The 25,386-nt window shown below is 36.7% G+C and overlaps 2 protein-coding genes across 4 annotated transcripts in view; one reads left to right on the plus strand and one right to left on the minus strand.

Moving 5' to 3' along the window:
- GNA14 (G protein subunit alpha 14) overlaps positions 1–3,601 on the plus strand; it is a 200,840-nt gene extending 197,239 nt beyond the window's left edge. The window contains exons 6-7 of the mRNA XM_079112107.1: positions 927–1,080; positions 2,670–3,601. Of these exons, the coding sequence (XP_078968233.1) occupies positions 927–1,080; positions 2,670–2,860 (345 nt within the window). The 3' untranslated portion in view covers positions 2,861–3,601. The remainder of the gene's footprint in view (positions 1–926; positions 1,081–2,669) is intronic.
- Positions 3,602–5,522: 1,921 nt separating this feature from the next.
- Positions 5,523–25,386, minus strand: part of VPS13A (vacuolar protein sorting 13 homolog A) — a 250,147-nt gene continuing 230,283 nt past the window's right edge. For all 3 annotated transcript variants that reach the window (XM_079112077.1, XM_079112076.1, XM_079112082.1), the window contains one exon: positions 5,523–9,809. In XM_079112077.1, the coding sequence (XP_078968203.1) occupies positions 9,759–9,809 (51 nt within the window). In that variant the 3' untranslated portion in view covers positions 5,523–9,758. The remainder of the gene's footprint in view (positions 9,810–25,386) is intronic.

Genomic DNA, 25,386 nt, shown 5'->3' on the forward strand with positions numbered 1-25,386 from the left:
CCAGATCTTAATCCCTCCAAATGTGCTGTATGGGAGAATGAGCCCTGGTGTCTCACTGTAGGGAAGGAAGTTACAGCATGTCCCTCTGGAGTGCATATGTTTAGCTTGGATGTCTTTCCTTCTGACCACTTCCCACTCTAAGTTCTTGTTTCTTTCCTCTTAGAAATACTTGTAAGAATGCTATCTAAAACAATTGTTGTCATCAGATATGATTTGTATGTGCACTGTCTGCTCTCCATAAATCAAGAGCATTTAATATTTTCTTGCCAATGTCTAATGTTTAGGAATTATTACTGTTTTTGTATGTAATCTTCACCAGATCCCACTATTACATGGGCTTGGGAAAGTGACTTAAATTTTCTGAACAACAGTATTCTCATTCATCAAATGGGGACACTGTTCCACTTGTAGAGCATGGCAGAGGATAGGTGCTGAGCAGCATTGGTTCCCTTCTTGACCAGCATCTAGCATTCCTAAGGGCATGACCTTGCTGAAAAAGCCTTCCTTCCTCCCATGTCACTTGACTCCTGAGGCACAATTTGGAAGCCCAGGCCCAGCTGAGTGGCTGTCTCAGGTATGAAGCTGGTACTTCCTCACTTGTTAATTCCAACAATGATACAGCATGGGAAATTTTTGTCAAATACAAACATATACCTTCCTGTTCTAAGTTGCACAAAAGTTTTTAATTTCCTTACATGTTAGTTTTGGTCTAGAGAAGATCTGGGGTGCTCCAGAGAGAGGGGTTAAAGAGAGGCAGGGGATCTGGTGCCCCGTGGGCCATGTGCTCACCAGCTTCAGGAAGGGCAGAGACCCAGAGCCTGCAGCTGGGTGAGGAGGACTGAAGGATGCCTTAGCCACTAGGCATGTTGTTTCCAAAGTATTGCTTTTCTTTCCAGTTTATTCAAAGTCACTTGTTTCTCACTTAGAATCGCATGGAAGAGAGCAAAGCCTTGTTTAAAACCATCATCACCTACCCCTGGTTTTTGAATTCATCTGTGATTTTGTTTTTAAACAAGAAGGATCTTTTGGAGGAGAAAATCATGTACTCTCATCTAATTAGCTATTTCCCAGAATACACAGGTAAGTGTTCATCTTGGGGATGATGCTAATGTTGATCCTCCCAGCCTCCCATGCATCAGTTCTGAATCCTCAGCATAGCTTGCAGGGGTTACCCAGATCTGCCCAGACAGCCTCTCTGGCCTCCTCACCTTTGAAAGAAAGCTCTCATTGCACTCTTGTGTGTTTTCCCCTTAGCACCTCCACACAGGCTGCTCCTAGTGCCTGGAATACACTTGATAACTCATTTTGCTGGCTCCTCTTTGCTCTCTAGGACCCAGTTTAGGCTTCTCTACTGGGAAGCCTTTCTGACCTTTCCTTGCACAAGCAAGGGCCTGCAAGGTATGCTACCTCCTCTGTGCTGCACTGGCTACTCTTGCTCCTTTGGCTGTCATTTGGCTGTATAGCATTGTCCCCTGACTTGCTCAGCTTTCTCCCTAATCAGCTATTTGATTTATCTTTGCTCTCCCCAAACCAGTCAGAGCAGCTGGTGCTTCAGAGGTTAGGAGAGGGGGTAACCCCTTTCCCAGACGCAGGGAATCAGCCCTTTATGTGCACACTTCTTCAACCTCTTCAAGGCAGAAGAGTTTTCTGCCCTGTTGTGAGTTATTCCTAGTATGGTAGGTCTCAGATATTACTGTCTGACACTGATACTCAGAGGGTTCGTGTCTCTTTTTCCCTTTTATTAATCACACTGCTTGTATAATATAGAGTCCTCAAGCTTTCTAGTCCCTAATATTTGAGTTCCTTTACTCTTCCCTCTCTTTTTCCTAGTTTACATCTGTCTGTGAAAGTAAGAATTATTTCTGTTCAAAAGTCCAAATCAGAAAACTAAATTGGGTCACTATTTTAAACAAATGACCTTGAAGTACAATTTTTAGATAACAGTGAACACATTAAAATATGCATTCATAGTGACATAATAAAAATAATGCTCCAGCAAACTATTCCCAAGAATAAAGTAAGATGAACCAAAGAAGGACCCCAAATAAGAACAAGAGTGCATTAAAAGTGGTTCTTGGAAGATTAGTGGAGTAGACAAGGGGAGGGAGAGATGGGATAGGGAAAGATAGTGGAATGAATCTGACTTAACTTTCTTATGTACATACATGAATATACCACAGTGAATCTCACCATCATATACATCCAAAAGAAATAAACAAGCCCAACACAGTGAGCACACCTGTAGTCTCAGTGGCTCAGGAGGCTGAGGCAGGAGAATTGCAAGTTCAAAGCCAGCCTCAGCAATTTAGTGAGGCCCTAAAAGACTTAATGAGATTCTCTCTCAAAAAGGGCCATGAATGTGGCTCAGAGGTTAAACACCCCTGGGTTCAATCCAAACAAACAAATTAAAAAACAGCAACAAAAAACGCCCATAAAACTGTTAACTAAATAGAAAGATCAGCAGAGGGAAGGGAATAGGGGAGGAAGGGAGAAAGGAAAAGAGGGAAGTACTGGAGACTAAATAAGAACAAATTATATTCCATGCTTTTATAATTATGTCGAAATGAATCCTAATGTTATGTATAACAATTTTTTAAAAAGTGGTTCTTAGGAGGACTTGGTGGTGAGTTTATATATATTTTTCTTCTTCTAATTGTACTTGTGACTAGGACCAAAGCAGGATGTCAAAGCTGCAAGAGACTTTATTCTGAAGCTTTATCAAGACCAGAATCCTGACAAAGAAAAAGTCATCTATTCCCACTTCACATGTGCTACAGATACGGAGAATATCCGATTTGTGTTTGCTGCTGTCAAAGACACAATTCTGCAACTAAACCTAAGAGAATTCAATTTAGTTTAAAAGCTGCTGCCCACTTCTTCCTCACAACAAAAGAGAGGATTTGCAAGCTCCTGTTTAATTTGAAAGTGCTTCTGGCATCCCCTGAACCAGAAACCTGTGCCAGGCACCAAGGACATTCTGCAGACAACAGGGACAGAGATGGGTAATGGAATTTGGAAGGTGTTTTGAGTTTATCAAACCTTTTAAGAGTCTTTATTCCCAGATTGTTTCTGTAGTTCTTTTCTTGCCTCTTGGCGCTAAGATTTTGTGTAATTTTTGAATTTGGTATTTTATAGAATTTTAAAAGGCCACTGTGATTTACTGTTTCTTTAAAAAATTAAGTTTTAACATGTTTAATGATAGACACTAAAAATCACTTTCAGAGGGGACTGTTAATAGATTTGCCTTCAGACCTCTAGATTAATTTGGGTGACTTTTTAAAAAAGTGTTAATGGGTTCGATGCTTTTTATTAAATCTTGTAATTTAGAGGCAGTTCTAATTTTGAGTGTTTTTCACTCCTTATGCTGGAATTATGACTCTTTTAACAACACACCACCAAAGATTTTCTGTTTTTAAAAGAAGAGGATTCTTTTTGTGTAAACCTTCTAAGCCAGATTAATGACTATTATCAGTACATCTAATTTAGTTCAGCCATAAGTAGTCACCATGACGCTAAAGTTGACATTTGATAAATGGACTCCAGACAGTATGTGTGTTGTATTGGTGAAATATGTGTGTGTGTGTATATATATATATATATATATATGTATATATATATATATATATATACATATATATTCTAATGCATATGGCCAGGTCTTATGAACTTATGAAATGGCTAAAAGTGCAACTTGTTTAACAAATGTTATGTAACCCCTGCCAAAGTTCTGATAGCCATCAGAACTTTGCTGCTTGAACTATATATGCCGTGCCTTTGTGAGGAGGCTGAGAATACAATATTCTGCCACTAGTACTGATTATGTTGTGTTTCTTAAGAGTACACAGTTGGTGGAGGGTTCTCCTAAAGAGAAAAATGCTGTAGATTTCATAGCAACTCAGAAACTGCTAAGTTTCTTCCTTTTTGAAATTCAAAAATCTGCATTCATCATGTTATGCTAGAGTTCCCTTAGTAGCTAGCTCAGTAAAGTAGATGCAGAATCCTCTGGAAGTAAAGTGCTTCAAACTAAAGGTCCCTGTGGTGAAGATTTTATTTGTGCTTTTCATCTGAAGGTGGGTACAAAAGCACAACACTTTGGGATTTAAGGTGTGATATGTCTATTTCAAATTAATGTACAGACTATCTTCAACTTAGGATGGCTTTACTTTAAGATGATGTGAAAGCATACATTCAGTAGAAATCTTTGATTTTAATCTTGTCTTAGGTCATCAATGCATCGAAGATACTCTTTTGCAATGACCAGCAGCTCCCAGTCAGCCATAGGATGGGGATGGAGGAGGACCATGACAGCAATTAATATCCCATAGTGTTCTGTGTTGCTAGGCTATGATGACAGATAGGTTCGGTGTACTAGATATGAACTGCATAGACCATGATCCTACTGATTACACAGCTAAGGAGGTGGGACAATTATTACTAGTACTGGAGGGGCTGAGTCTCTTGCTCCAGGTCAGATTTCATATTTTCAACTTAGCATAGGTTTACTGGAAGTTGAGCATCTGTACAAGATATACCCAGATTGGTTGTATGTTATGGAACAATATGTCAGTATTCCCACAGCTGTCCTAAACTTTCCTTTTGCCATTTATTGTACTGTCAAGTTCTCATTTCTGTTAGAACAATTCTAAGTGTGAAGCCATTAGGGCAGCAATGCTGAAAAGACTGAAAATTTTCTACCGTGGCAACATTAAGCCTTCAACCCTAATCCTTAAGAGGTAAAGAACTTGATAAACTGATATTAAAATTTATCTGAAACAGTAAAGGTCCAGGAACAGTCAAGACAATTCTGTAGAAGAGAACAAAGAGATGTGCAAATAACCCTTCCAAGTATTTAGAAACATAAATAAAAAGACAATGTCTTTGCTCCCCACAACAAGCAGTGGACTAAAGGTTATGAACTGGGTCCCACTGGACAATTAACATGAAAAGGGCTCAAAAGACTCAGTAATCAGGGAAATTAAACAATGTGGACTTTTTTTACTTCAAATATTTTCTAGCCGTTATTTTTAATTTATCTCTGGCTGACACCTAAAAGCATACAAGAAAATGACGGCTTTCAATCATGAGTTGCAGTAGGGCTGTGGAGTATATCAAACGATGGTTACAAAATATTTTCTTAAGTCATGGAAAAGCTGAACTCTAACTGATTGCAAGATGAATTACTCACTTCTGCCAATATTGACTCTGCTAGTAGAAAATTCTCCCCTAGCCCTTCTTTCAAAACATATCACTTACTGAGAAAATTATCTATTTGAAGTTTTCTGAGGTTGAGAGACACAGTGTTGGTGGCTGAGCGTTCACCAGGTATTTTCAAGCTTTTTTAGTCAACAGCGATCATGCTGGGCTGGAATGCTTTCTGCTCTGACTGAAAAATCAGTTGTAGTCTCTTGGGGGATTTTATTTAGGCCTCACAGAAGGTAGAATTCAGATAGGCAAGGGAAGGTTATTGATGTTTCCAGTTCTAGCCAATAATTAAAAAACAAAGTACACTAAAACTCAGAAAGTGTTATTGTACTCAATTTATTTGAAAAAGATAACACATGGTTAAACTGGGCACTCATCTTTATCATGCAATCCAAATCTACCAGTACCAAGAAATACTGTTTAGAGGGAAGTCATTAGTAAGGATGGCCAACCCATTTTTCTGGAGGGGGAAAGAAAGGCTGGTTTTAAGACTAAGAATTTCACTGTAAATGATGGTGTTTATAAATTGTCTTATCAAAATAAACTAAGGCAGAGGCTGTGTAACACAACTGGGTTGAGCCCACATATAAAAGGAACAAGGAACATTGCAGTGATGTAGGAACTATCATAACCAATGACTGTACTTTCACCAAAGAATAAGCATTCCAAAGATGCCAGCCTATTTGGTCTAGATAAAAAGTATTTTTAAAGAGAAAGTATTTTTAAAGTGTACATTCCCCGAAAACTTCATTATTAAGCATAATACACAGTTACATACAGAGATGATAATAACTTTAAAAAGTTTATATAAATCTATCTTACCTTATAACAAGTCCCAGATATAATTTCTTATAGTTTGTGGGTTATAGTCATTAATATTGAGAATACTTCAATGTGTCCTATACCATATTGTTATTTGAATGTTTTTCAGCTCAAGAATTGGGAACTGTTTGGTAACCAATAACTGGGGGTATCATGGCATAACAAGATATGTTGAGGTCTTCAACATGTTTTCCTTTGGGTAAACTTCTAATTATTACACAATTTATTATACCAGTCTTACAGGATTTCTTGATACAAGAAGGCTATAAAAAGAACACATCATTAATATATCAGCAATATGAAATGAATGGTATTCAGTGACAGAGATTTTCAATCAAAGCAGTTTATCTATTGCAGTAGGTGTTAAACTATATTACAAATAAATTTACATTTGTATAAAGTAATAGAAATTTAAAAAACAGATATACCTATAAAATTTGAAATTGTATTTCTTGTATAGCTCTTTGGGTAAACCAAAATTATGTGTATTTTAAAAGTCATATTTTTTTAAAAAACTAGAACTAATCCATAATTTTAAAGTACATTTTTAAAGTGCCATGAGCCAATTTATTTTACAAAAGAGGAAATAAAATAGAAAACTTTCAATTAGATGCAAATGAGATGCAGCAAGGAGCTGGCCTTGTTTACAGCACAGTCCTAAAACAAATGAAACTTTAACCAAATACGGTAGAAAGAAAAGTATGGAGTGGGGTGGGGAGAGTTGTACTAATGGGTGCATTGGCCCTTATAATTGAAAATACAGATCATAAGAATTATGAAATTTTAGCCAACTAGTGCTACCTTTATTGGGTAAACAATAAACAATAAACAATAAGTTATAACTTCAAAAATATATTTTAAAGGATTAGGCAAAAGTGCAAATGGGTTCCTTTTTTAGAGTAAAGGAGCTATTTGTGATACTGCATAGCACCAAAGGATATCAGGTTGACTAAGTTGTGCATTGAATCTGGTATAAGGAATGAAAGTTGTCTACATTTTCTCAAAGGAATGGGGAAAATCCACTATTTTTAAAAAAATTGTGAATTGTAAAATGCTGTGTTAAAGACTCCTTATCTAGGGATCTCTTAATATTCTTATTGTTCCTTTAGTGAAAATGACCGACATTTAAAAGTACCTCCCAGCAAATGAATATTTGGGGCTTATAAGAATGTGACACATACATTCCTCATTTTTATAGGTCTTTGCCACCTGTATGGTAAGTCAGTCAGAAGGCAGCTGTAACAAATTCAACTTAATCAAAAGGAAAACTTCTGTCCCCAATTATAGTAAGATGCTTAGTGACTAGGAGGTTCAAATGTACCTAGCCAAATGCTCCTAGCCATGGTCTTTGGGTGCCATTTGTAGATATAATTTTTCCATGTGTTTTCTGGTCTCATTGAATCATGTGAGGATGTTACATGCCAGCAAAGGAAAACATTTTATAAGCCTGGGTGAGAGCAATCCTATCTTCTTACTTTAAGGATAGTGCTTATAATCTGTACTATGTCTTATTGAAGGGGCACTACACAATCCAGACTGTTCCAAAGATCACTAGTCTTTCAAACTTTAAAAAACTACAGTTGACAATAGAAACTGACAGTTGATATCATCACTTAGTACATATAGTATGTAGAGTATTTAACTGAAACAGTATTTCAGGAAACAGCAATCTCCCAAGATGCTAATGGTAGGGAAGAAGCAATATATATAAAACCTCTCTTTAAAAGGGAAGCCACTGGAGAAGTGCACACTGTAATTTGGAGAAGACAGTTTTCAAATACAACAAAATTCTGGACTCTGTTACGTGAAAAAACATAATACTATAAATAGTAAAATGTTATGCTAAATACTCCTTATTTAGTGATCTATTAATATTCTTACTATTCCTTTTTGTCCACATGAACAGAATCTTATAAAGCAACTGATAAACTATAGACAGAGGAAGTGATGGGTAGATGACTGGTGAAGATTTTTCTAGGTTCTCATTAGAAAGAAAACAGGAAAGATAGTTACATTGGCTTTGTATGTGTACTAGTTATAAGATCCATTCCTCCTGGTTGCCAGAGGTTACCAGAAGAATTTCTATGCTTACTATTTTACCCTTTTTCTTCACCACAGGACACCTACAGAATTAAGGACTTTATACCTTTTCTGAATGCTGAAACTGGAGCAATGAGGTTTTGGATTAATGGCATTGAACAGAACTCCAATAAAGCAACATTCCAAACGTGGACAATCTGAATTAAGCTTTCTGACTACCTCTATTTTTAGGTTTAATATGAACACATGCAAAATTGGAGGAGCTCAGCAACTCCAATACCTTACTTTGAACGAAGGTCACCATGGAGATACACATCACCATATGGTTTAAAATTTGTCATCTTCTTTCTATTCAATTTATGTTTGGCAAAGAAAAAAACTACTAATAATAAATAATGTGTTTTTGCAATTAGAGAAATCAATAGTATTTAGTAGGATCTGGTCAGCAAGAAATACAATTACTGTCTTGCATGCTGTTTATTTCAGCTTTTACAACAAAGCAAGGGTTTGAAGAGCCTGAGAAGAATTTTACAACCATTATCTATACAGTCATCAATTCCAAAAACAGTTGATGATAATTAGATGGCACATACAACATGCATCAAATACTCTATATTATTCAATAGCAATTTAATCAAGATACTACACTATTCCGTTCATAGTTCATATATTCATCCCTTTCACTTGAAATAGTTCATGAATATTAAGGTGCAAAGATCTTGGACAAAAACCAAGAAAAAAAATCCCTTAGCGCCCCCCCCCTTTTAACTAAAGAACAATTTTTTACTTGAATAATTAGAGAAAGCAAACCAGAAATCCTTAATTGATGGCCAACAGATAACTAGGTTAGATTTTAGGGTACACATTCACTTATGAGAATGGCTGTTCTGAAGCATAACTCACTGTATCCAAGATTTGGATATTTTATTGTTACCAGTGAATAGAAAATAGGTATTGTTAAGGCTTTAGGAATTTTCCCTTTGAAATCTGTCTCTTAAAAACATGAACGGGGTAAACCAAGGTAGATATCAAGGAGTTGACTTTAGGAAGTTTTCTAAGGCTCTAAAGTCTGGGAGAGACTTTCCCTTTTTGGGTATGATATTAATTGCTTCAAGGCTTTTGAAAGGCGAGGCTTGAAGGGATATTATTCAATCTATGTTCAATCTCAGGAGACTTTTTTCATGATCATGCTATGCAGTTTAAGTATAATTCAAACCTATTCTTTAAAAAATAAGGGAAATTATGCCAAAATATTAATTTGTAAAAATTTTATGATCCTGAAGAAATCACATTTCTCTTGATACCACTAAAGCAAGATCTGATTTGATAATGTACCCATCACTCCAGGAGGTTAAAGTAAATTTGATAGAAATTTAAAATGTAAACTAAGGGCTTCACTCCATGTGAAGACAAGCTACAGGAAACCTCTCCACCACAACAGAGAATAACCTGGAGCAAATATTTCTTTTAAAAATGATTAGAATTATAATCAGATGCATGTTTCATGGTAGAAAACTGAATGGTTCTCTGAAGAGTCGAGTATTTTAATCATAGATGTTTTACCTGATTTTTTAAAAACCGCCTAGAACAGGATATTCAAAATCACTTCTATAATATGCTTCCCAAACAGGTGTTAGGAGGTACAGAATGGAAGCTGTAATAACAGATTGCTGTGTCTTCAGGCAGGGTTATCCTCAGAGGCTTTGAGAAGGTTCTCTTGCTTCTTCTAGCTTTGTGAGGATCCACTGTTGGGGCAGGAGGAAACATTTATTTATTTCAATGAACTTACAGTGACACAAAATGTTAATAGATGGAAACCTAGAAGTCATCTTTCCAGTTTAGTTAGGCATACATTGATAGCTGATAAACAAATTCATATTGCAGAAGCGATCACTCAAAGAGCTCAGATGATTCAGGGACAATGTTACTGGGTTTAACAGTAGGAATAATGTTTTTCTAAGATCTTTGCGCTTAGAAGTTCATCCTCACAATAAGAGAATTAAAATGAACCATCTTGAGAGATAAGAGTAATTTGGTAGTTGAACTGAATAACTGACACAGTCTGAAAATTATTTATGTAAAATTCCTTCCAACCTGTTCCACTCTTTACCATGAACCTCTACTGATAATTACATACAATTCTACTGTGGGTAGTAGCATATTAATAGCCTTGAGCAGTTTTGATGTTCTCTTAATGTATTTTCTATTCTATAAGGATTTGAAATCATAAAAATGAAAGGTAATACAAAATTTTTCTACCAGTATTGTCCATTATAATTGGGTCTGCAGGACTGGTGAAAGTCTTAACAGTTGATAGGGGGTCACCTCATTATAAAAAGGTTTAGGAGATGATATCTGAGTAAGATCCTCTGACCTGTGTTCTCCCCAAAGACACACCAAGTTGAACAGCTAGTCCACACACTAATTACAAGCACTACAGAAATCAGGTAAGAAACCACAGTGCTCATTTTTAGTGTAACAGAATTAAAAAAAAAAAAATGTTGAAGAAAGTAGAAGGCACATGTTACCACACACCTCCCACAACTCCAAGTAGTCCAGAATGGAGGGAGACCTCCCACATGGGGTAGGCAGAGAGAATTAAATCCAAGTCTTAGATGTAAAAGCATACCCCACCTCCTCCTGGAACTCTGCAAGGCCCTGAAGCTCTATGACTCAAGCATGACCAGCATCAGCCTTAGTGACCAAAGGACTACATTCCCCAATAATACCACGATCTTAGGCAGCATAGTGTGGTGCAAGATCCCCTTTGCTGGGGCAGAACAGGGTAGTAAGCATAAGATTCTACTTTGGAATTTGGTAAAACATCAGGCTGATTGTAATGGTCCCCAATAACCCATCGGTTGATGGGACACTCTGGAACAGTTCAGTGCCTGGGAAAGACACATAGCCAAACTCTATCACATTTTTTCCAGCTAGCATCACCTGTTACTGGTTGTAGTGGTCTTGGGCCACAAGTCCACCTCAGCAACAGGCAGCCCATAGCAGCGTGGACCCTGGCCCTACCCCAGTGTTGGTGCTGGTCTTGGGCTATGGGTTCAGGGTATAACACAGTTTGGCTGCACTGGTTAAACCACAGCCTGCCCAAGCCACAATTACTCTGTCCAGAGGCAGGCAGAGTCTGGCAGTACACTGACCAGAAACTACTAACTGTGGACAAGGCATCCAGGCCCACACAGGCAGTGGCTTGTAGGGACAGACTATTCTTTCTAGTTCTTTCTGAACAATAGCGTATCTGGGACAAACCTGGCTTGGATTGCCCTCTTGTACTGAAATAGTGGCACCCAGAAACAGCGGACTCCATGCAATTCTGGGCCTGGTGCCATTAGTTGCTGAAATAGTGAAAGTAAACTGCAGACAGACTAAGAATATTAGCAGTCTGCTTAGAATTCTGGAAAAACAGACATAACAATGGCAGATTAAGAAAGACTGGAATAAATACCTAACGCTTCAATGCTTTAATGACATCACATGCCAACAAGCATGATCATCTTTCAGGAAAAATGACCTCACCTAATTAGATGAGAAAATATGGAGAAACATTTCAGTTCTCTAACAGAGAAACTCAACAAGGAGATGAAAGCTATTAAAAATCAAATTCTTAGGTTGAAAAGTACATTAAGTAAAATGAAAACTGTGATAGAAGACATCAGTAAGTAGGACAGCTCAAACAAAAAAAATCTTGAAGAGATTGAAGAGAGGCTATCTGAAAGTATACAATTGGAGAAGAAAAAAAGAAAAGGAACAAAGAAAACTTATGGGAATTTTGAAATTGCATTAAAAATATTTAGGTTATTGGGGTCAAGAAAACCAGACAGTGCCAAAGAAGTAGAAACATGTTAAGAAAAAAATAGAGGGCTGGGGTTGTGGCTCAGTGGTAGAGTGCTTGCCTAGCATGTGTGAGGCACTGGGTTCAGTCCTCAGCACTGCATATAAATAAATGAAAAAAATAAAGGTCCATCAACAACTGAAAAAATACATAAAAATAATTTTTTAAAAAACTGAAAACTTCCTAAACCTAGAGAAGGATACAAATATACAGGTATAGGAAGGTCAAAATCACCCAATGTAATTCAACCAAATCTATACCAAGATATCTTATAATCAGGCTGTTAAAAAGAAAAAAAAAAAGGATTCTTAAGTCTGCAAGAAAAAAGAAGCAACACACAGGGTGTCCCAATTTGCCTAACAACACTTCACAGTAGAAACTTTACCAGCCAGGAGAGTGGCAGGAGATTATCACAGTACTGAAATCAAGGATACTGTATGCAGGAAAGCTGTCCTTTACAAATGGAGAGAGAAACACAACCCCAGACAAATAAAAGCTGAGAGGATATATCTCTACTAGGTCTATTCTGCAGGAAATGTTGAAGCAAGTTCTTCAAACTAAGATATTCACAAGAACATGGGAAGACATAAATATACAAATAAATTCAGAATGCTCTAATATTGCAACCATATGTTTAGTATGAAAACTAAAAACAAAACAATTAATAACTATATGAACATATTAAGAGGCAACAGGTATAAAATGGACATTCAAAGTTTCAAATATAGAAATACAGAAAGATTCAAAATTAGAAATGGAGGGCGACTGCAGAATTTTCTAATTAGTATATTTTCTCTTGTCTTTGTTTCTATTCTTATCTATACAATCATTAAGTTGCTATCATTTCAAAATAGCTTTTTATAATCAAAAGATACTTTTGTAAGCCTCACAGTAACTACAATGCAAAAATCCATAACGGACAAATCAAAATAATAAGGAATCAAAACACATGACTAGAATAAATCACTTAACTATAAAGGAACACTGCAACAGAAAGAAAAAGAAGGGAACTATAACAAAACTAGAAAATAAGTTTCATAATGACTATAATAAGATCTTATCAATAATTTCCTTGAATGCTAAATGGATTAAATTCTTCAATTAAAAGACACAGAGTGAGTGAGTGGATTAAAAAAAAATAAGGCCCAACAATCTGTTGCAAATAAGAAATTCACTTCATCTCTAAGGACACAGACTGAAAAAGAAGGGCTGAAATAAGATATTCCAAACAAATTGAATCCAAAAGAAAGCAGGAGTAGCTGCACTTATATCAGATAAAATATACCTTAAGTCAAAGAGACAAAGAAAGTTATTATATAATGATAAAGGAAGAAGAAGAAATAACAATTCTAAACTCAGCACCCAAATATATAAAGCAAATATTAACAGATCTAAAGGGAAAGACTCCAATACAATAACAGTTAGAGACTTAATGCCCTATTTTCAGCAATAGACCATTGATGAGAAAATCAACAAAGAAAGAGCACAACTAAATTGCACCCTAGACAAAATAACCTAACAGACATCTACAGAAAGTTCCATCCAACATTGCTGAATACACATTTTTCTCATTGGCACAAAGAACATTCTCCAGGAGAGATAATATACTAGACAAAAAAAAAAAAACTGAACACAGGGGGGTTGCCTGGAGGAGGAGGAGGAGCGCGGTGGGGTGCTTGGGCTCGCAGTGACTGTACCAGGGCTACGGGTGGCAGTCGGGACGAGGAGGGGCACAGTGAGTTCCTGGGACTCGAGACGAATGCACCAGATCTCTGGGTGACTGCCTGGAGGAGAAGGAGGTGCATGGTGGGTCACTTGGACTTAGAGCGACCGCGCGGAACACCAGGCGGCTGCTGGAAGAAGAGGCATGTGGCGGGTCACTGGGACTCGGAGCGACTGTAAGGGGCTCCAGGTGGCTGCTCAGAGGAGGGGCCGCATAGCCAGGTGATTAGGTGCACAGCAGGGTCCCAGGACCTAGGAGGCTTCTGGGTGGAAGAGCCACACAGAGACACGCTTGGGGGCGGAGCGAGGGTTCCAGGACTGCGGGCAGATTCTCTTGAGGAGGGGCAGCCTAAGGAGGTTCATCTGCGAAGGTTGAGGCTCCCAGGCCCAGGAGGTAGGGCCGGGCCCCTGGGAACTTTGCAGAGGAAGGCAGCCCAGCCCAGGTGGTAGCTGTAAATTGAGGGGAACCTATAGGAGGGGAACTGACCAGCAAGACCTCCCCATCGCGTGAGTCTTCGCTGCTGGGTGAGGTTTCCCCACAAGGACGGTAAAACCAGAGACACAGGTCCAAACAGGCCTTGCCTCAGCCCACAGCCTAGTTCCCCTTTGGATGACCATTGGTCAACAAGTGGAGGCACCTCTGCCCACTAGCAGGGAATATACCCCACCTGAAGGCCACCACTCCTAGAGAGGCAGCTTCCTTGTGGAGAACCGCATTATCAATTTCCTTCAAGACTTCAGCCTACTGAAGGCTAAGAGGGGATATATAGAAATCTTCAGGGACATTGTAAGTCAATAGAGGAAATCTGCAATATCTCAGCGGTCCACTGATACCTGAACAATATGAGAAAACAAGGAAAGAAAATGCTGCAAACAAATCTAGATGTTACATCAATAAAACCCAATGACAGCATGGCAGAAGAAATGACAGAAAAGGAGTTCAGAATGTACATAATTAAAATGATCAGGGAAGCAAACGATGAGACAAAAGAGCAAATGCACGCACTGAATGATGAGATGAAAGAGCAAATGCAGGTATTGAATGATCGCACCAATCGACAGTTAAAAGAGCAAATACAGGAAGCAAAAGATCATTTGAATAAGGAGTTAGAGATATTGAAAAAAAAACAAACAGAAATCCTTGACATGAAGGAAACAATAAACCAAATTAAGAACTCCATAGAAAGCATATCCAGTAGGATAGAACACCTGGAAGACAGAACCTCAGACATTGAAGACAAAATATTTAACCTTGAAAACAAAGTTGAACAAACAGAGAAGATGGTAAGAAATCATGAACAGAATCTCCAAGAACTATGGGATATCATAAAAAGGCCAAATTTAAGAATTATTGGGATTGAGGAAGGCTTAGAGAAACAAACCAAGGGAATGAACAATCTATTCAATGAAATAATATCAGAAAATTTCCCAAATCTGAAGAATGAAATGGAAAATCAAGTTCAAGAGGCTTATAGGACTCCAAATACACAAAATTACAACAGACCCACACCAAGGCACATTATAATGAAAATACCTAACATACAAAATAAAGACAGAATTTTAAAGGCTGTGAGAGAAAAGAACCAAATTACATTCAGGGGGAAACCAATACGAATATCAGCAGATTTTTCAATCCAGACCCTAAAAGCTAGAAGGGCCTGGAACAACATTTTTCAAGCCCTGAAAGAAAATGGATGCCAACCAAGAATCTTATACCCAGCAAAACTTACCTTCAAATTTGACGATGAAATAAAATCCTTCCATGATAAACAAAAGCTAAAAGAATTTACAAAAAGAAAGCCAGCATTACAGAACATTCTCAGCAAAATATTCCATGAGGAAGAGATGAAAAACAAAGAAGCAAATCAGCAAAGGGAGGAATTATCCTAAAGGAATTGTCAAATAAAGGAGGAAACAAGTTGTGTCAAACAAATAAATAAACAAAATTTTAAAAATGAACCAAATGACCGGGAAACCAAATCATTTCTCTATAATAACCCTGAATGTTAATGGCCTGAATTCATCAATCAAAAGACATAGACTGGCAGACTGGATTAAAAAGAAAGATCCAACAATATGTTGCCTGCAAGAGACTCACCTCATAGAAAAAGATACCTATAGACTAAAGGTGAAAGGATGGGGAAAAACATACCATGCACATGGACTCAGCAAAAAAGCTGGAGTATCCATCCTCATTTCAGATAATGTGGACTTCAAGCCAAAGTTAGTCACAAGGGATAAAGAAGGTCATTTCATACTGCTTAAGGGAAGCATAAATCAGCAAGATATAACAATCATAAACATCTATGCCCCAAACAGTGGCTCATCCATGTATGTCAAACAAATCCTTCTCAATTGCAGAAACCAAATAGACCATAACACAATAATACTAGGTGATTTTAACACGCCTCTCTCACCACTGGACAGATCTTCCAGACAAAAATTGAACAAAGAAACCATAGATCTCAATAACACAATCAATAATTTAGACTTAACGGACATTTATAGAATATACCATCCAACCAAGAGCGAATACACTTTCTTCTCAGCAGCACATGGATCCTTCTCTAAAATAGACCATATATTATGCCACAAAGCTAATGTTAGCAAATACAAGAAGATAGACACGCTACCATGTATTCTATCAGATCATAATGGATTGAAGTTAGAAATAAATGAAAGAGTAAAACACAGAAATTATTCCAACATCTGGAGATTAAACAATATGCTATTATATGATGAATGGATAACAGAAGATATTAGGAAGGAAATTAAAAAATTCTTAGAGGTAAATGAGAACAAAGAAACATCATATCAAAATCTCTGGGACACTATGAAAGCAGTACTTAGAGGGAAATTTATTTCATGGAGCACATTTAATAAAAGAAGTAAAACTCAACAAATAAACGACCTAACACTACAGCTCAAAGCCCTAGAAAAAGAAGAACAGAACAGCACCAAAAGTAGTAGAAGACAGGAAATAGTTAAACTCAGAGCTGAAATCAATGAAATTGAAACAAAAGAAACAATACAAAAAATTGACAAAATAAATAGTTGGTTCTTCGAAAAAATAAACAAAATTGATAAACCTTTAGCCACACTAACAAAGAGAAGACGAGAGAAAACCCAAATCACTAGAATTCAGAATGAACAAGGAAATATCACAACAGACAGGATTGAAATACAAAATATAATTAGAAGCTATTTTGAAAATCTATACTCCAACAAAATAGAAAATTTCGAAGACATCAACAGGTTTCTAGAGACATATGAATTGCCTAAACTGAACGAGGAGGACATAAACAATTTAAATAGACCAATTTCAAGTACTGAAATAGAAGAAGTCATCAAAAGCCTACCAACAAAGAAAAGTCCGGGACCAGATGGGTTCTCAGCTGAGTACTACAAAACCTTTAAAGAAGAGCTCATTCCAATACTTCTCAAAGTATTCCATAAAATAGAAGAGGAGGGAACCCTCCCAAACTCATTCTATGAAGCCAATATCACACTGATACCTAAACCAGACAGAGACTCATCAAGGAAAGAAAATTTCAGACCAATATCCTTAATGAACATCGACGCAAAAATTCTCAACAAAATTTTAGCAAATCGCATACAAAACCATATTAAAAAGATAGTGCACCATGATCAAGTGGGTTTCATCCCAGGGATGCAAGGTTGGTTCAACATCAGGAAATCAATAAACGTAATTCACCATATTAATAGACTTAAAGTCAAGAATCACATGATTATTTCAATAGATGCAGAAAAAGCATGTGATAAAATACAGCACCCCTTCATGCTCAAAACACTAGAAAAAATAGGGATAGTGGGAACATTCCTTAACATTGTAAAGGCCATTTATGCTAAGCCCATGGCTAATATCATTCTAAATGGTGAAAAACTGAAAGCATTCCCTCTAAATACTGGAACAAGGCAGGGATGCCCTCTTTCACCACTTCTATTCAACATCGTTCTTGAGACTCTGGCCAGAGCAATTAGACAAACCAAAGAAATTAAAGGGATACGAATTGGAAAAGAAGAACTCAAACTATTCCTGTTCGCTGATGACATGATTATATATTTAGAGGAACCTGGAAATTCCACCAGAAAACTCTTAGAACTCATAAGTGAATTCAGTAAAGTAGCAGGTTACAAGATCAATGCCCATAAATCCAACGCATTTTTATACATAAGTGATGAATCTTCAGAAAGAGAAATTAGGAAAACTACCCCATTCACAATAGCCTCGAAAAAAATAAAATACTTGGGAATCAATCTCACAAAAGAGGTGAAAGACCTCTACAATGAGAACTATACAACACTAAAGAAAGAAATTAAAGAACACCTTAGAAGATGGAAAGATCTTCCATGTTCTTGGATAGGAAGAATTAATATTGTCAAAATGGCCATACTACCTAAAGTGCTATACAAATTCAATGCAATTCCAATTAAAATCCCAATGACGTACCTTACAGAAATAGAGCAAGCAATTATGAAATTCATCTGGAAGAATAAGAAACCCAGAATAGTAAAGCAATCCTTAGCAGGCAGAGTGAAACAGGGGGTATTGCAATACCAGATCTTCAACTCTACTACAAAGCAATAGTAACAAAAACAGCATGGTATTGGTACCAAAATAGACAGGTAGATCAATGGTACAGAATAGAGGACACGGACACAAACCCAAATAAATACAATTTTCTCATACTAGACAAAGGGGCCAAAAATATGCAATGGAGAAAAGATAGCCTCTTCAACAAATGGTGCTGGGAGAATTGGAAATCCATATGCAACAGAATGAAACTAAACCCATATCTCTCACCATGCATGAAACTAAACTCAAAATGGATTAAGGACCTTGGAATCAGACCAGAGACCCTGCAGATTATAGAAGAAAAAGTAGGTCCAAATCTTCACCTTGTTGGTCTAGGATCAGATTTCCTTAACAGGACTCCCATAGCACAAGAAATAAAAGCTAGAATAAACGACTGGGATAGATTCAAACTAAAAAGCTTTCTCTCAGCAAAGGAAACTATCAGCAATGCGAAGAAAGAGCCTACAGAGTGGGAGAATATCTTTGCCAATCATACTTCAGATAGAGCACTAATCTCCAGAATCTATAAAGAACTCAAAACACTTTACTCCAAGAATTCAAATAATCCAGTCGAAAAATGGGCAAGGAAATGAATAGACACTTCACAGAAGAAGATCTACAAGCAATCAACAAACATATGGAAAAATGTTCAACATCTCTAGTAATAAGAGAAATGCAAATCAAAACCACCCTAAGATTCTATCTCACCCCAATTAGAATGGCGATTATCAAGAATACAAGCAACAACAGGTGTTGGCGAGGATGTGGGGAGAAAGGTACACTCATACATTGCTGGTGGGGTTGCAAATTAGTGCAGCCACTCTGGAAAGCAGTGTGGAGATTCCTTAGAAAACTTGGAATGGAACCCACCATTTGACCCAGCTATCCCACTCCTTGGCCTATACCCAAAGGACTTAAAATCAGCATACTACAGAGATACAGCCACATCAATGTTCATAGCTTCTCAATTCACAATAGCCAGACTGGAACCAACCTAGATGCCCTTCAATTGATGAGTGGATAAAGAAACTGTGGTATATATATATACAATGGAATATTACTCAGCCATAAAGAATGATAAAATTATGGCATTTGCAGGCAAATGGATGAAATTGGAGAATATCATGCTAAGTGAGATAAGCCAATCTCAAAAAGCCAAAGGACGAATGATATCGCTAATAAGTGGAGGATGACACATAATGGGGGGGAGGGAAGGGTTAGTGTTAGGGTTAGGGAGGGGGGCAAGTATGGAGGAAGGAAGTACTGTATAGAGGGTAAAGGGGGTGGGAGGGGTGGGGGGAAGGGAAAAAATAACAGAATGAATCAAACAACATTACTCTATGTAAATTTATGATTACACAAATGGTATGCCTTTACGCCATGTACAAACAGAGAAACAACATGTATCCCATTTGTTTACAATAAAAAAAAAAGAACATATGTGATCACAAATAAAAAAAAAATAAAAAAAAAAAGAACTCAAACTCTACACCAAAAATACAAATAATCTAATCAACAAATGGGCTAAGGAAATGAACAGACACTTCACAGAAGAAGATGTACAAACAACCAACAGATATATGAAAAAATGTTCAACATCTCTAGTTATATGAGAAATGCAAATCAAAACTACCCTAAGATTTCATCTCACCCCAATTAGAATGGCGATTATCAAGAACATAAGCAGCAATAGGTGTTGGCGAGGATGTGGGGAAAAAGGTACACTCATACATTGCTGGTAGGGTTGCGAACTAGTGCAGCCACTCTGGAAAGCAGTATGGAGATTCCTCAGAAAACTTGGAATGGAACCACCATTTGACCCAGCTATCCCACTCCTTGGCCTATACCCAAAGGACTTAAAATCAGCATACTACAGAGATACAGCCACATCAATGTTCATAGCTGCTCAATTCACTATAGCCAGATTGTGGAACTAACCTAGATGCCCTTCAGTTGATGAATGGATAAAGAAACTGTGGCATATATATACAATGGAATATTACTCCGCTATGAGGAATGACAAAATTATGGCATTCACAGGCAAATGGATGAAATTGGAGGATATCATGCTAAGTGAGATAAGCCAATCTCAAAAAAACTAAAGGACGAATGATCTTGCTGATAAGCGGATGAGGACATATGGGGGGGGTAGGAGGGATTAGTGTTAGGGTTAGGGTTAGGTTTAGGGTCAGGGATAAGGAGGGTGGTAAGAATGGAGGAAGAAAGGAATGTATAGAGGGAAAAGAGGGGTGGGAGGGGAGGGGGAAGGGAAAAAATAACAATGAATCAAACAACATTGCCCTATGTAAATTTATGATTTTTAATTAAAAAAAAAAAGTTAAAACAAATGAAAAAAGAAAACCCTGAAATCCTAGTGAATATCTTTTATGACCACAATGCAAAGAAATTAGCAACAAGAAACACTCTGGAAACGATACAAACACATGGAAATTAAACAACTTACTCTTGACCAACGAATGGATTAAGGAAAAAATCAAGGAGGATATTAAAATATTTCTTAAGACAAATTAAAATGGAGACACAACATATCAAAACCTACAGGATATAGCAAAAGCAGTACTAAGAAGGAAATTATAGCAATTAATGCCCACATCACAAAGAAGAGGTAAACAAACTATCAAGGAAGTAGGTAAAACAAGAGCAAACCAAACCCCAAATAAATGGAAGGAAGTAAGGATCTGAGTAGAAATAAATGGATACTAATAAAAAATACAAAAGATCAATGAAATAAAGGACACATTCTCTGAAAAAGATAAACAAAATACAAAAGACTTTATAAGAAAAGAAGACAAAGTTAAGGGAGACAATAAGAAATTCAGATACCACAGAAATACAAAAAATCTTTAGAGATTATTATGAACAACTACAGGACAAGAAAACTGATAACTAGAAGAAATGAACAAATTCCTAGACACAACTTACCAAGACTGAATCTTGAAGAAATAGAAAACCCAAGTGACTAATAACAAGTAACCAGATTGAATCAGAAATAAAAAGTCTCCTATCCAACAAAGGCCCAGAAACAAATGGCTTCACCAATGAATTCTACCAAACATTCAAAAAACTAATAATTCTACTTAACCCACATTTCTAAATTTGTGAATATTTCAACAAAATTAACAAAGGTGCATTAAAATAGGTTGGAAATAATAATCTGGGTTTACATATCATATATATATATTTTCAAATGCTCTAATTATATACTTATTACTTATCCTCCAAAGAATAGATTTCTAAGTACAATTATTTCAAAGTTACTGGTATATCTATTGCTCAGTATAACTTTTTATAGGTGTTCCACATCTGGGATGATGGGACAAAATGGGTTAAATTATTCTAAGAAGAGGAAGGAACACACAAACTCACTCCATGAAGCCATCATTACCCAAATAATAAAACCACATGAGGACACAATAACACACACACACACAAAAATCAAGGTGAAAATTCTTGGTGTGCATAGATGCAAAAATGAAGAAAATATTATCAAAATGAAATGAACAGTCCATTAAAAGACAATAATGTAATGATGGTTCAATATATGCAAATCAATAAATAGAGTATACTACACCAACAGAATGAAGGGTAAAAATCAATAGATGCAGTAAAGGAATTTGATAAAATGTAACATTCCTTCATGATAAAAATGCAAAATGAATTAGGTATAGAAGTTGCATATCTCAACATAATAAGGGCCATTTATAATAAGCCAATAGTTAACATTATACTGAATGGGGAAAAACTGACAGCTTTTTAAGACAGGGAATAAGACGAAGATGCCTACTTTCAGTAACTTTTATGAATCATAGTTTGGAAGTCCCAGTTGGAGCAAGAGGGTGAGAGAAATAAATAAAGAGAATCCAAATTAAAAGAGTAAAACTGTCACTTTTTGCAGATGACATGATCTTATATATTGAAAACCCCAGAACCCCACCCAAAACTACTGAAACTTGGAATTCACCAAAGTTACAGAATCAACAAGGATATAGAATCAACATAAAAAAATCAGTGGCACTGCTATATGCTACATAAAATTATCTGAAAGAGAAATCAAGAAAGCAATCCTGCTGGTGGTGCATGCCGGTAATCCCAGCAGCTTGGGAGGCTGAAGCAGGAGGATCAAAGCCAGCTTCAGCAAAAGTGAGACACTTGAGCAACTCTGTGAGAACCTGTTTCTAAATAAAATACAAAATAGGGCTGGGGATGTGGGCCCTGAGTTCAATCTCTGGTGCTACCCTCTGCCAAAAAAAAAGGAAAGCAATCCCTTATATAAGAGTTATGAAAAAAAAAAATTACTGCTGGGTGTGGTGGTTTATGCCTATTATCCCAGCTATTCGGGAGGCCGAGGCAAGAGGATTGCAAGTTTGAGGCCAGTCTCAGCAACTTAGACCCTAAGCAATGTAGCAAGACCCTATCTCAAAATAAATAAATAAATAAATAATAAATAAATAAATAAAAGGGGGTAGGAGTATGGCTAAGTGGCTAAGCCATCCTGGGTTCAATTCCCAGGACAAAAAAAAAAAAAAAAAAAAAGAACAACAGGTGAAAGACCTCTACAGTGAAAATTATAAAACACCAATGAGAGAGACGGAAGAGGACGCAGAAGAGTGGAAAGATATTTGGTATTCCTGAATTGATAGAATCAATATTGCTAAAATGTCCAAATTACCCAAAGTGATTTTTAAATTCCATTGTAATCCCTTCTAAAATACCAATGATATTCTTCATGAAACTAGAAAAAGCAATTCCAAAATTTACATGGAATCCCAATAACAAAATCAAAAACCCCAAATAGCCTAATACTCTTCAGCAAAATAACAAAGCAGAAGCATTATACTACCTGACTTCAAAACATACTACAAATATGTAGTAAGTAAAACAGTACAGAATAGGTATGAAAACATACAGACCAACAGAATAGTCTAGAAGTCACTCTCACTCTATCTTCTGCTAGCTGATTCTCGACAAAGGCACTAAGAACACACATCAGAAAAAGGACAGTCTTTTCAATAAACAGTGCTGGGAAACTAGATCTAGTTCACTATAGAATAAAACTAGACCTCCATTACTTACCAGCTGCAAAATTTAACTCAAAATGGGTTAAAGACTTAAACATAAGACCTGAGATTATTAAACTACTAGAAGAAAACATAGCAGCAACACCTCAGAACACTGGAATGGGTAAAGATTTTTTTGGATAAGACCCCCAAAGCATAGCAAACAAAAGCAAAAATAGACAAATAGGTTTACTCAAACTAAAAAGCTTCTGCACAGCAAAGATCAATCAATAGGGCTGGGGAGATAGCTCAGCTAGTAGAGTGCTTGCCTTGCAAGCACAAGGCCCTGAGTTCGATCCCCAGTACCGCAAAAAAAAAAAAAGATCAATCAATAGAGTGCAGGCACAACCTATAGAATGGGAGAGCATATTTGCAAACTATACATTTGCCAAGGAGTTGATCCCAGAATACATAAGAACTCCAAAATCCAACAGCTGAAATAAACAAATTTAAAAAATGGGCAATGGACCTAAATAAACTTTTCTCAAAAGATATACAGGTGAACAGAAGATGGTGGAGTAGACAAAAGTTGTATTCCAACTGACACCACAGCTAGGGAACATAAAAGGAAATATCACAATGGACACTACTGAAATACAGAAGATAATTAGAAATTATTTTGAAAATTTATACTCCAATAAAATAGAAAAATCTTTGAAGACATGGATAAATTTTTAGAGACTTATGACCTACCCAAACTGAATCAGGAGGACCTACAAAATTTAAACAGTTCAATTTCAAGCAATGAAATAGGAAGATGCCACCAAAAGCCTACCAACCAAAGTCCACTACCAAAAGATTCTCAGCCGGAGTTCTACAAGACCTTCAAAGAAGAATTATCACCAACTCTTCAAATATTCATGAAATAGGAGAGGAGGGAACCCTTCCAAACTCGTTCTATGAGTCTAATATCACTTTGACACCAAAACCAGACATAGACACATCAAGAAAAGAAAACTTCAGACCAATATCCCTGATGAACATAGGTGCAAAATTCTCAATAAAATTCTGGCAAATCACATACAAAAACATATAAAAAGACAGTGCACCACGATCAACTGGGCTTCATTCCAGGGATGCAGTATTTATTCAACATACGGAAATCAATAAATGTAATTCATCACATCAAGAGACTAAAGACAAGAATCAGATGATCATCTCAACAGATGCAGAAAAAGCATTTGACAAAATATAGCACCCCTTCATGTTCAAAACTCTAGAAAAACTAGGGATAGTAGGAACATTTCTCAACATTATAAAAGCTATGTATGGTAAATCCAAGGCCAACATCATTCTAAATGGAGGAAAATTGAAAGCACTCCCTTTAAAACTGGAACAAGACAAGGAATGCCTCTATCACCCACTTCTATTCAACACCAGTCCTAGAAACTCCAGCCAGAGCAATTAGATAGAAGAAAGAAATTAAAGGGATATAAATAGGAAAAGAACTCAAGCTATCACTATTTGCTGATGACTTAATTCTTATTTGAAGATCCAAAAAATTCCAGAAAACTTCTAGAATAAATTAATTCAGCAAAGTATCAGGATATAAGACCAACACCCATAAAACAAACACATTCTATATATCAGTGATGAATCCACTGAAAGAGAAATTAGGAAAACTACACATTCACAACAGCCTCAAAAAATATAAAATACTTGGAAATCAATCAAACAAAACAGGTGCAAGACCTCTACAATGTAAACTTCAAAACACTAAAGAAATTGAAGAAGACCTTAGAAGATGGAAAGATCACCCATGTTCTTGGATAGGCAGAATTAATACTGTCAAAATGGCCATACTACCAAGAGTATTATACAGATTTAATGCAATTCCTATTGAAATCCCAATGACATTCTTCATAGAAATAGATAAGGCAATCATGAAATTCATTTGAAAAAATAAGAGACCCAAATAGCCAAAGCAATCCTTAGCAAGGAAAGTAAAGCAGAAGGCATCACAATACTGGAACTTACTATACTACAGAGCCACAGTAACAAAAATGGCATGGTACCGGCACCAAAATCAATATATACACCAATGGTACAGAACAGAAGACATAGAGACAAACCCACAT

Source organism: Sciurus vulgaris (assembly GCF_902686455.1).
Source record: "Sciurus vulgaris genome assembly, chromosome: 15".
Classification (NCBI taxonomy): Eukaryota; Metazoa; Chordata; class Mammalia; order Rodentia; family Sciuridae; genus Sciurus; species Sciurus vulgaris.